Genomic DNA, 12,934 nt, shown 5'->3' on the forward strand with positions numbered 1-12,934 from the left:
ACTCTTATCTGATGTATGGCATGTAAAGATCTTCTCCCATTCTGTGAGGGGTCTCTTGATTTGGGTAGTGGTTTCTTTTGCTGTGAAGAAGCTTTTTAATTTGATGTAGTCCCATAGGTTTATGCTTGCCTTAGTCTTCTTTGTAATTGGATTCGTTTCATTGAAGATGTATTTAAAATTTATGCCGAAAAGAGTTCTGCCAATATTTTCCTCTAAGTATCTGATAGTTTGTGGTCTAAAATCCAAGTCCTTGATCCACTTGGAATTTAATTTTGTATTTGGTGAAATACAGTGATTCAGTTTCATTCTTCTGCATGTTTCAACCCATTGTTTCTAACACTATTTGTTGAAGAGACTCTGCTTCCCCCATATAATAGTCTGGGCCCCTTTGTCAAAGATTAGATGTCCATAGGTGTGGGGCCTCATTTCTGGGCTCTCAATTCTATTCCACTGGTCAATGTGTCTATTCATGTTCCAGTACCAAGCAGTTTTGATGACAGTGGCCCTATAATACAGTTTGAGATCTGGGAGTGTGATGCCTCCGGTTCTGTTCTTTTTTCTCAAGATTTTTTTTTTTGGAAATTCTAGGTCTTTTCTGGTTCCAGATAAACATTTGTAGCATTTTTTCTATTCTCCTAAAAAATGTGCTTGGGCTCTTGATGGGAATAGCATTAAATTTGTAGATGGCTCTGGGTAGTATATTCATTTTGATGATGTTAATTCTTCCAACCCATGAACATGGAATATCTTTCCACTTCTTTGTGTCTTTTTCAATTTCTTTGAGTAGTGACTCATAATTTTCAGTATACAAGTCTTTCACTTCTTTGGTTAGATTTACTACTAGATATTTTATTGTTTTTGTTGCTATAGTAGGATCCTTTCTTTATCCTTATTCCTTTCCATTCTAAGTATGATGTGTCTTGGTGTCTTTAAGTCTGGGTTAATTCTGTTTGGGACCCTCTGGGCTTCTTGAATCTTTATGTCTTTGATGTTGTCTAGACTAGAGAAGTTTTCAGCTATTACAGCCTAAAGAATACTTTCTTCCTCTCCCTCTCTTTCTTCCTCTGGCAAGCCAATAATGCGTATATTATTTCTTTTGAAGTCATCCCATAGGTCTCTGTTGTTGTTTTCAGCCTCTCTTAATCTTTTTTTTGAGATCTCTTACTTCTTTTTTAGTTGTCTCTAATTCGTCCTCGATCTTGCTAATTCTGTCTTCAGCCTCATTGATTCTATTCTCTCTCCCCTCTGCGCTTTTCTGGAGTTCATCTATTTTGTTGCCCTGCTCTGATACTGTTTTAGTTTGTTCAGCTAGTTGTGGTCTTAGCTCAGCTATCTCAGCTTTCAGCTCTCTAATAACCTTGAGATAATTAGTGTTTTCTTCCACAGTCTCATTTGTTGTTCCTGTATTTCTGATTACAATTCTTTCAAATTCTTTACTCACTCCTGTGGTTATTTCCTTAGCTAGTGTTTGGATGTTGAACTCGTTATTTTGTGCTTCACCCTTTGGGGGGCTTTTAGCTGGACTCTTGTCCTGGTTTGCTTCTCCAATATTTCTTTTTGTTGGTTTAACCTTTTTATATATTATGTTATTAGTTCCCTCTCTCAGTACTTTTCAAATTACTGATCACTATTGCCTGGATTGACTTGTGTCTAAATAAGGTAATTAAAAGGTTCACAGTTGTGGAAGTTAACAGTTGTTTCAATAGTATTTTAATCCCTGAGTTGGAGCTCAGTGGTTTAAAAGCCTCTTTTTTTTTTTTTTTCCTTCCCTGTAGGCTATGGGAGCCTGAGGGCTTTTAAACTATCAATAGGCTTCTTAGCTTAATCACTGACTCCTGACCAAGAGATAAAGCAGGGTGGGGCAGAGATAATCCAGTGGTTATGCAAAGAGACTTTCACAGCCCCACAGCTATGCCACCGAGGTATAGGCCTTCTCCTGAGTTTCCTGGTTAGATCTCTGTCCCCCGGTGTCCCTCCCTGCCACTGCTCCAGATTTTGGGGGCAGTAGCAATGGAGACTCAGAGTTGCACTTGGTGAGTCTCTGGGGAGTCCTCTCCTCCCTTCAGCTGTCCCCTCATTAGTGGAACAGATTGGAGGTGGTGTCTCAATTGATAAACTGCCTGACTGTTACCAGCCACTTAATCTCTCCCTAGGCTCCTCTCTGTCACCAGCCACACGTGTTTGCACTCACCAGTGGTTTGGTGGGTTCCTGCAGACATTCTAATTCTGTCTTGTTTCGGTCCCAGGTGTTCTCCTTTGGTATTCCTAGTTGATCCTGGAAAGGAGAGGAGAGGAGAGGAGAGGAGAGAAAGAGATCTGCTGCTGCTCGTAGCCCCGCCTCTGGAAGTCCACTATTCAAGTTTTGTTTGTCGGTCTGCTTAGCCTAGCTCTCTTTCACCTATTACCTTATAAATGACTATATAACGTATCAAACCAGAACCATCAAGGCGTGAATGAGTAATAGGACTACTTTGCACGTGCTTTTCCTGCTCAATCGTATTGATTTTGTTAGTTAAAAGTGAAGTAAGAAACTCTCTAAAACACTGTAGGGTCATAATGGTGCGTGTGGATGGAGAGGCAGTTATATGTTTAGTGTTTGTTGAATGGTACTTGCTAATGCTGTTCCGTTTTCTAATTTGCTCATAGATTTCAGTTTCTGAAAAAGTTGCCAAAAGCTGTTACAGACGGAACAATGGGCAGCTTTTTATAGTTTAACAAATCAAAACAATATGGGCACATGCTAAAGCTTAATTTAGGATCATTTACATATATGGCATTCTGAAACATCAAAAGGAGGTGTTTTTCTACATGCAGGAAAAGGAATGCAGCCTATTTCTTTAAGGGCATCTAAGTCAACCTACTATTCTCACACGTGGCTTTGTTCTCAAATTCTTGAGAGTGCAGAGATTCTTGCAATTGAAAGGTGAGCCCATGGAAAATCTGGAACAGCTGTAGAAAGTCGTAATGGAGCTCGGGTCCATGGTCACTGTTTCAGCCTGTGACATCACCCCAGGGAGATCTGACCCTTTGCTCACCACTGTTCTAAATTATCAGAGAGGCATCCTGTTCCCATCGGTTTGAATGAGATGCTTTCACAGAATTCAGTATCCTATGAGCTAATCCCACTAGGGGATGTTGAATGCTGCGGGGAACTCAGGCTACACATTAGACTTAAGACGGCAGGCCGCCCAAGGCAGGAGGCTCAGGATGGGTTTAAATTCAACTGACTAGATAGTAAGGCTCAGGAACTAGCCATGTCTCTACATGCTGAGGGACACAGCACCACACCTTGTTTTGAGGTCACACAAGGTTTACGTGGTTTTAACTACACCGCATTCCACTGTGTCCTCTGTTGATCCATTTTCCGTGGTAGTTCATTATTCTATATTCACGACATTTTTATTATGTAATAACATTTCTCTTTTCAGTGATTGTATTGCCGCACATTTTGGGAAGCATTTTCACTGGTTGCTGTCAGGGGTCCCAGAAGTTTCATTAATATTGAGGGGGGGGCACCCTTGAAAATTTTATTCATGAATGAAACCATTCAAACATGGTTATTAGAATTTCTCTCCTTGCAATGTCCTGAGGAAAGCCCCAGGAGAGAATAGATAACAAAGCATTATGCTGTCCACTGGCAAGACCTGTGGGTGGAAATTAGGCTAAGCCGGAGTAATCGGCTTACTCTAACTGTGAACAGTGTATGAAGTCCTTCCTTTCCTCAATGTAAATTAGCCAGGAACATGGACAGAAATCAGTGACTCAGTGTTTAACAAATGGTTCTGAGAACGTCCCAAACTGCCAGAGCACTGCTACACACTTGCCAGTGATCCTTTTCTGCCTTTCGCTCACGTGAGCTTTTGTAGGGTGTCTGGTTTCCCTGTCTGCCTTTCTCCTGGCTCTCCCCACAGATGAGGAAATGGACTGCAAGAGCGTAGGAGGCTGCTTGAGCATTTTGTGGCCCACAGGGTTTTCCTTTCCAGGAGTGAACTAGATTTCTTTCCACTCAGGAGAGGCTGGGCATCCGGTGGCCTTGCCCTGCCGCACCTCATGAAAGCAGCTTTCCGGGGCTCCCCTCGGGAGAAGGAGCCATGAGGCAGGCAGCTCCTCTGACCGGAGGTCACTCGCCTGCTCCCCATCTTGCTCCATGCTGCCCTCTGGAGGCATCTATGCCACTAGCCGGATGTCAAGCCCTAGACCAGAGCCTCGGCTCTCAGCAAGGGTGGCCTATCTCCCAGGTATTTAGGGGCCCCCAGAAAGCCAGCGCGGTCAGGTCTGAAAGGAGCGGCCTCTTGGCGTCCACTAAATGCTGACTGCTGTCACTCAAAAAGTATGGGCCTACTCTGTGGGGGGGGGGAGCATCCATGTTCCCAAAATGAAATCCCTGACTTTTCACACTCAACAGTTTAAAAGAAAAACAAAGTGATGATCTTGTGATGGCAGGACATGGGGCTGAGCGTGTTCTGCACAGATGGCCATGAGGAGATGAGGACTTGTACCCCTGTGCCAACAACTGTGCTGTAGGCCATCTGCCCCACTCACAGAGTCACTGGAAGGTGGATGAACTTAACACTGTTAACCTGTCTAGTTAATACAAATGGAATATCTTTCAAGGGGAGAACATCTGAATATTTAACCTCTAGAATAAAAGCATGCAAGCTAGAAATAAAAAAGGAGGAAAAGCAACCCTCTGGGCTAGTAACTTGGGGATCCGAGCAGCCAGTGCCGAGTATGAAGTCCTCCTGAGCAGAGGCTCATCCCAGGCACGGGGCCTCAGAGGTGGGTCCTGGCTTATGTCAGCCTGGTGCCCACGGCCTGCAGCTCGAGGAAGCACACCGGCAGCACAGGATGCCTCCCCGTCCCTGTCAGATGGGCCTACACAAGCCACATTCTGCCCCCACACACCATCTCTGAACGATGCAAGAGACTAGACAGCAGAGAAGCCAATAGATTGCAAGTCTGCCTTTGCTGTGGGACCACAGCTTAAATACACTGTAATGCAGTGAATGGGACTGGCTTCTGGGTTTCTTCTTAGTGTTCACGTAGAGGAACACAGCTGACTTTTGATGCTATTTTGATAGTCTGACATCTTACTCTATTGCCTGATAATTTCCAGGAGCTTTCTGCTGGATTCTTTAGGTTTGTCTATGTGTGCTATCGTATCACCTGCAAATCATGACAGTTTGACTCCTAATCTCTTCTGACAGCAGTAACATTAATGTCACCCCTTTGATAACCTTTAGGAGAAATACTGTACATGATTGGCAAAGAGATATACTGGCAAGAGTATAAATATTGGAGGGCTGGGTGGTAGCACACCTGGTTGAGTGTCCATTACAATGCACAAGGACCTGGGTTTGGGGTTCCGGTCTTGGCTTGCAGGGGGAAAGCTGTCAGGCTGAGCTTTGCGGGCGGGAGACAGAGACGACCAGGGACTCATGGCTGAGTGGTACGCAGTTCAGTCTTTACTCATGTGGAACACAACGCAGTCTAAGCTCTCTCTAATCACAATCCTGTCCTTATCTGTCCTGAGGCGGAAGAGTCAGGTCTGAAGAGGATGTACGTAGGATAGGGGTGGGGAGAAGGAAAAAGCGTGAAAAACAGTGAGGATTAAACCAGTGCCCTGGAGGCAGGGCGGTGCTTAGTTAACAGTGGTTATGTAAATAGATACAGTGTTAAGCAGTGGGGATTAAACCAATGCCCTGCAGGCAGGGTGGTGCTTAGTTAACAGTGGTCATGTAAATAGAATACAGTGTTAAGCAGTGGGGATTAAACCAGTGCCCTGCAGGCAGGGTGGTGCTTAGTTAACAGTGGTCATGTAAATAGAATACAGTGTTAAGCAGGGGGATTAAACCAGTGCCCTGGAGGCAGGGCGGTGCTTAGTTAACAGTGGTCATGTAAATAGAATACAGTGTTAAGCAGGGGGATTAAACCAGTGCCCTGCAGGCAGGGCGGTGCTTAGTTAACAGTGGTTGTGTAAATAGATAGTGTTAAGCAGGGTGGATTAAACCAGTGCCCTGGAGGCAGGGCGGTGCTTAGTTAACAGTGGTTATGTAAATAGATACAGTGTTAAGTGGGGGGATTAAACCAAGGAAACAGAAGGGGTCTTAGAAGCAGAATTTAGAAGCATGCCAGCAGAAAGCTTCATGAGTGGTGAAGCAGAACTTCAGCTGTCTCTCTGTCTCTCCCCCATCTCCCCCTTCCTCTCAATTTCTGGCTGTCTCTATCGAATAAATATAATTTAAAACATTGTAAAAAGTTTATATATCAACTAAAGGGCAATTAATGTCCCCTTTGAGAACTTCTATTATAATCATCAAACAAGTCAAATGCAGTAAAACTTGATTAACTTAGATCCCATTTAAACCCTGGGTCTACTCCCTCCCTAACTTAAGGCCAGATCCCATAAACCCAATATTGGTTTGGGTACAAATGACACTCAATGATTTAACATGTGGGACCAAGTCTAATCTCATCAGATAAAAGTGACTGCAAAAGCTGGATAATGGCAAGAGGCTGCTTCATTTTACTGATGGCCTTTTTGGTCACTATCAGGCTATCCCATCACCTGGGGCCTTCATCAGGGAATCCTCAGAGTCCCACTCAGATATGGTGGGCCTAGACCTCTAACAGATCCCTCTTCTCCATCGATGGCCACTTCCACCAGGAACACCATCACAAGACCTGCGCTCACTGCAGAGCAGCAGAATTGGGGCTCCTCACTCTCTGAAGGGAGGCTGGTCAGCCTGCTCTGCCCCTCGAGCAAGACGGGTCCCAGCATGAGAGCAGCCTAGAAATCCCAGCTGTGGCCATGGGCTGTGAGCTCAGACTGACAGGGACGCAGAGGTCACACAGTGACCTGTGTCTCTATCCAGTAGGTAAATGGTAAATGTGGACAGACACGGGCCCTGGGGCAGATCAGTGGGGTAAACAGTGGTGTTTATAGACTCTCCTCATGTTTGGGAGCTCCTCTCTGCCCTAATCCAACTTTCTCGAGTCTGACACCATCTTCCCAGGCAGCACTTTTAGTCCACCTGCATGTCAGCTGTCAGGTTCAGGCTGAGATTAGTAAAGCCAGGGGTCCCTTGCAACACACCTAGAACAGACTTCCTAGTGTCTTCCCACAGGAAGACCCCTAATTTCATCTGCTCTGTTCCTACCTTTAGGTTCCTGTTCACTAATCATGCTGTCCCACTTTATATTTTATGCTCTTCCAGCCAAGTTGCTGATGCTGCTATGATTCCATCCTGACTTCCCTGGGCAGAAGGCCTTAGTAGTTCCCCGACCAGAACCACTACTCTGAAGGGTGAAACTGCTGGCAGAGCAAGCCAACAGTCTTCCAGAATCTCAGCATCAATCTTCATGGATCCTTGTGTGAAGATTTAATTTAGGGTTTTTGGTTTGCTGAAACCAAAATATCTTGTTTAATAGATTTGTTGTGTGTTTTCAAAAGTTAGTCTAGGCACCCATCTCAGTAGACAGATCATCCTAGCACAATTATTTTACAATTATCTTTAGGTTTGTAGATATTCAAAAGGGCCAACATCTTATTTCAAAAAAGGCATAGTAAATGACCCAAAACTAGGAATAACATATAAACAAGCACAGTGGGATATCTTCCTGGGGTTTTCAGTGAAAGACTACCTAGATGACAGTGCTGACAGAGGGGAAGGGAAGACAGCACAATGGCTCAGTGTCTGGCACCATCTTAAGTCAGAGCTGAACAACAACTTGGTAAAAAAAAAGATGAAAAGAATCTAGATGTTCTAAGACAGTTCCTTGTAAGAAAGCAGTAACATAATGCCCAGGGTTGTATTTTAGTTGTCTAATAATGAAAACACTAGTTGATCTTTCCAAGGACAGATAAGTGGTTTAAAATATATTATCATTTTTATGGTTTCTTAAACTAAGCTCTTATATTTAGAAATATTTACTCAAGATCATTAGTAAGCTTGCTCTCCTAGCAAACTCAAGTTTCTTGAGCCAGTATTACTACCCAAATATAGATTCTGGCCCTGGATAATAAACGGTTGATAATTTACACAGAAAAAGTCATTTGCAGAGGAAGAAATCAGAGAATTAAGACAAAAATCACACAATTTACCAACACCCACAAGTAAACTAATACAGAGCATGTGTCCTGAGCTAGGAAGTGGCTTCACGGGCTTTCATACCAGTATTTGCTGAAGTGAAAAGCAATGGCTAGAATGACCTGTTGGCTGGTCCCACCTAATCATGCTAGAACAAGGGCTGGAATGACATTAAGAGGCCGGGTGGTGGCGCACCTGGTTAAGAGCACACATGGCTGCACAAGGACCCGGGTTCAAGCCCCTGGTTCCCACCTGCAGGGGGAAAGCTTCACAAGTGAAGTGGGGCTGCAGGTGTCTGTCTCTTCCCCTCTCCACCTCCCCCCTTAATTTCTATCCAATAATAAAATTAAAAATACATAAAAATAAAGGAAATCAGAAACTTAAAAAAGATCAAGTCACATTAATCAAAACAATGTAATAGCGCCAAACAGTGAGGGGAGGGGACCACATTTCTGCTTCTTCAGGGAAATCACTCTGCCATTCAGTCCGAAGAAGTCCAGCAAAGGCGGCACAGGCGACTGACAACTAAAACCCGAAACTGCTCCGCAGATGCTCTAAGTGCTGTAACCGAGGCAGACATGAGAGCGGGCGAGTCGCCACAAACACGCACTGTGCTCCGGGCTCTCCGGGGCGAGCGCAGGGGTCCCGCGCCCCCCACCCACCCCGGGGCTGCTCCTCCCCTCTGCCTAGTCCGGCCGCCCCCCTGCCCCGCCAGTTCGTCCCCCTGCACCGCTGGTTCGTCCCCCTGCACGGCTGGTTCGTCCCCCTGCACCGCTGGTTCGTCCCCCTGCACCGCCGGTTCTTCTCTCTGCACCGCTGGTTCGTCCCCCTGCACCGCCGGTTCGTCCCCCTGCACCGCCGGTTCTTCTCTCTGCACCGCTGGTTCGTCCCCCTGCACCGCCGGTTCTTCTCTCTGCACCGCTGGTTCGTCCCCCTGCACCGCTGGTTCGTCCCCCTGCCCCGCCGGTTCGTCCCCCTGCACCGCTGGTTCGTTCCCCTGCACCGCCGGTTCTTCTCTCTGCCCCGCCGGTTCGTCCCCCTGCACCGCCGGTTCTTCTCTCTGCCCCGCCGGTTCGTCCCCCCGCACCGCCCCGCACCGCCGGTTCGTCCCCCTGCCCGCCGGTTCTTTTCCCTGCACCGCCGCCCCCCGCCCCGCCGGTTCGTCCCCCTGCACCGCTGCCTCGTCCCCCCGCACCGCCGGTTCGTCCCCCTGCACCGCTGCCTCGTCCCCCTGCACCGCCGGTTCGTCCCCCTGCACCGCTGCCTCGTCCCCCTGCCCCGCCGGTTCTTCTCCCTGCCCCGCCGGTTCGCCCCCGCCCCGCCCGCCGGTTCACTCCGCCCCCCGCCCCGCCCGCCGGCTCACGCCGCCCCCTAGCACAGGCTGGCCCGCCGCATGATGCGCAGGAAGTCCTCCTCGTCCACCAGCCCGTCGCCGTCGCGGTCGGCCTCGTCGATCATCTCCTGCAGCTCCTCGTCCGTGAGGCCCTCGCCCAGCTCGCAGGCCACGCGCTTCAGGTTGCGGAACGAGATGCTGCCCGTCTGGTCGTCGTCGAACAGGCGGAAGGCCTTCAGGATCTCCTCCTTGCTGTCCTTCTCCGCCATCTTCTGCGTCATCACGGCCAGGAAGTCGTTGAAGCTGATCTTGCCGGTGCCCTCGCGGTCCACCTCGGCCGCCAGCCTCTTCATCTCCTCCTTGCGGGGCTCGAAGCCCAGCGCCCGCAGCGCCACCTTCAGCTCCTTCACGTCGATGGTGCCGCTGCCGTCCGCGTCGAACAGGTCGAAGGCCTCGCGGACCTCCTGCTTCTGCTCCTCCGTGAGCTCGGGCTTCGGCCCCGCTCTCCGCTTCTGGCTGGCGGACGGCACGTTGGGCTTCTTGACACCCGAAGCCATCCTGCGGCGCGGCCTCAACGGACTGCGGCCACCGGGCTCCGCGCGTGCGCCAGCGGCGGGTTTCGGCGCGCGGGGGACGTCGGGCGCGGGGCGGATGACGTCGGGAGCCGGGTGGGTGGTGTCGGGCGTGGGAGGATGACGTTGGGCGTTGGGCGCGGGGCGGATGACGTCGGGAGCCGGGTGGGTGGTGTCGGGCGTGGGAGGATGACGTTGGGCGTTGGGCGCGGGGCGGATGACGTCGGGAGCCGGGTGGGTGGTGTCGGGCGTGGGAGGATGACGTTGGGCGCGGGGCGGATGACGTCGGGAGCCGGGTGGGTGGTGTCGGGCGTGGGAGGATGACGTTGGGCGCGGGGAGGATGACGTCGGGAGCCGGGTGGGTGGTGTCGGGCGTGGGAGGATGACGTTGGGCGCGGGGCGGATGACGTCGAGCGGGGTGGGTGGTGTCAGGCGTGGGAGGATGGCGCGGGGCGGATGACGTCGAGCGGGGTGGGTGGTGTCAGGTGTGGGAGGATGACGTTGGGCGCAGGGCGGATGACGTCGAGCGGGGTGGGTGGTGTCAGGCGTGGGAGGATGACGTTGGGCGCGCGGGGCGGATGACGTCGGGAGCCAGGTCAAGCTTGGGGCAGAACGTAAAGTAAGCTATGGCCATGTGGGAGGCGAGGGGCGGCTGTGAGGGAGGAGGTGAGGGAGGCGGCGAGGGAGGAGGTGAGGGGACGGCCGTGAAGGAAGCGGTGAGGGGACGGCCGTGAGGGAGGAGGTGAGGGGACGGCCGTGAGGGAGGAGGTGAGGGGACGGCCGTGAGGGAGGAGGTGAGGGGACGGCCGTGAGGGAGGAGGCGAGGGAGGAGGTGAGGGACGGCCCTGTGGGAGGAGGTGAGCGGCCGGCCTGGCTCCGGCATGCTGGAGTTGACAGTAGCTAGCGGGCGCCACACGACTGCCATCTGACCTGTGCTGAAACTCACGTTCTCAGTGTCCTTGCTGCCGGGGACACTGCAAGACATGAGGCAGGCTTGGTAGGTCTTAAAACTGCTTCCTGCAAACAGGTGAGAGAAAATATAAAAGCACTTGAGCTTAAACAGCTTCGTCCCATAAAGCCTGAGTGGGAATTGCCTCAGGGAGAGAGAGAGACACACACACACACACACACACACACACACACGACACAGAGAAAGACAGATGGAAGAGACACAGAGAGAAAGATAGATGGAAGAGACACAGAAAACAATGGATGGAAAAGACAGAGAAAGGTAGATGGAAGAGACACAAAGAAGAAACACACAGAGAAAGAAGAGAAAGAAGGATGGAAGAGACAGAAAGACAGATGGAAGAGACACACAGAGAAAGATAGATGGGAGAGACACAGAAAGATGGGAGAGACACAGAGAAGATATTTGGAAGAGGGAGTCAGGCAGTAGCGCAGCGGGTTAAGCATGCATGATGCAAAGGATCCTGGTTGAGGCCCCGGCTCGCCACCTGCAAGGGGGTCGTTTCATAGGCAGTGAAGCAGGTCTGCAGGTGTCTTTCTCTCCCCCTTCTCGCCCCATTTTTCTCTGTCCTATCTAACAACAATGACATCAATATCAACAATAATAACTACAACAACAGTGGAAAACAAGGGTAACAAAAGAGAATAAATATAAAAAAATTAATAAAACAAGATATTTGGAAGAGACACAGAAAGATGGAAGAGACACAGAGAAAAATAAATGAAAGAGACGGAGAAAGATAGATGGAAGAAACAGAAAAAGATGGAAGAGACACAGAGAAAGATAGATGGAAGAGACACATAGGATAGATGAAAGAGACACAGATTGAAGAGACACAGAGTAAGATAGATGGAAGAGAGAGAAAGATAGATTGAAGAAACACAGAGAGGAATATAGATGGAAGAGACACAGAAAGATAAATAGAAGAGATATACAGATAGATTGAGGCCAGTAACTGATTCGGTGCGGTTCTGATAGCAATGGCAGTGGTGGCGGTGACATGGATGCGGCTGCATCTTTGTGTGTGTGGGGGGGGCTTCAGCTTTGACCAGCTGAGCAGCCACAACTCCAGTTCAGGCTCAATCTGGGAGGCCATGGGGTCTTTGAGAAGAGGGAGTAAGCAGAAGAGGAAGGATACTTCTGAGCACGAACTAAGGAATGCAGCAGTCAGCCTAGAAGAAACACCATGATGATGAAATTGGCCATCATGTGAAAGAAATTGAGCTTCTTCAGAAAGAAACTGAACAGCATAAGCAGAGGAGAAAGACTCTAAAACAACACAATGATGATTAAATACACATAGATCCCCAATATAGAATGGCTACAGATAATTTCCCCCATCTACATAGAAGTTATGGTTCAGTTGTCTGTGTACTAGCAACAAATAATAATAAATTGTTAACTGTGGAAAAAAAAAGATGGGAGAGACACACAGATGGAAGAGACACAGAGAAAGATGGAAGAGACAGAAAGATGGAAGAGACACAGAGAAAGATAGATGGAAGAGACACAGAGGAAGATAGATGAAGAGACACAGAGGAAGATAGATGGAAGAGACACACAGGAAGATAGATGGAAGAGACACACAGGAAGATAGATGGAAGAGACACACAGGAAGATAGATGGAAGAGACACACAGGAAGATAGATGGAAGAGACACACAGGAAGATAGATGGAAGAGACACAGAGGAAGATAGATGGAAGAGACACACAGGAAGATAGATGGAAGAGACACAGAGGAAGATAGATGGAAGAGACACAGAGGAAGATAGATGGAAGAGACACAGAGAAAGATAGATGGAAGAGACACAGAGGAAGATAGATGGAAGAGACACAGAGGAAGATAGATGGAAGAGACACAGAGAAAGATAGATGGAAGAGACACAGAGAAAGATAGATGGGAGAGACACAGAGAAAGATAGATGGAAGAGACACACAGAGAAAGATAGATGGGAGAGACACAGAGGAA

At 48.8% G+C, this 12,934-nt stretch overlaps 2 protein-coding genes across 2 annotated transcripts in view; both read right to left on the reverse strand.

Annotated features, from left to right (window-relative positions):
* Positions 1 to 9,461: 9,461 nt before the first annotated feature.
* On the reverse strand, positions 9,462 to 9,987 carry CETN1 (centrin 1). The gene has a single exon (XM_007519875.2). It carries the CDS (start codon positions 9,978 to 9,980, stop codon positions 9,462 to 9,464), a length of 519 nt encoding a protein of 172 aa, XP_007519937.1. The 5' UTR covers positions 9,981 to 9,987.
* A 7-nt stretch (positions 9,988 to 9,994) lies between these two features.
* Positions 9,995 to 12,934, reverse strand: part of LOC132540971 (uncharacterized) — a 47,731-nt gene continuing 44,791 nt past the window's right edge. Inside the window, exons 2-4 of the mRNA XM_060200812.1 lie at positions 10,942 to 11,012; positions 10,052 to 10,619; positions 9,995 to 10,002 (exon numbers count right to left, since the gene is read on the reverse strand). Coding sequence (XP_060056795.1) covers positions 9,995 to 10,002; positions 10,052 to 10,619; positions 10,942 to 11,012 — 647 coding nt within the window. The remainder of the gene's footprint in view (positions 10,003 to 10,051; positions 10,620 to 10,941; positions 11,013 to 12,934) is intronic.

This window comes from Erinaceus europaeus, chromosome 10, assembly GCF_950295315.1.
Source record: "Erinaceus europaeus chromosome 10, mEriEur2.1, whole genome shotgun sequence".
Lineage (NCBI taxonomy): Eukaryota > Metazoa > Chordata > Mammalia > Eulipotyphla > Erinaceidae > Erinaceus > Erinaceus europaeus.

What these genes read in the sequence shown, in the direction of transcription:
- CETN1 (XM_007519875.2), bottom strand. Translation starts at nt 9,980, where the DNA reads ATGGCTTCGGGTGTCAAGAAGCCCAACGTGCCGTCCGCCAGCCAGAAG.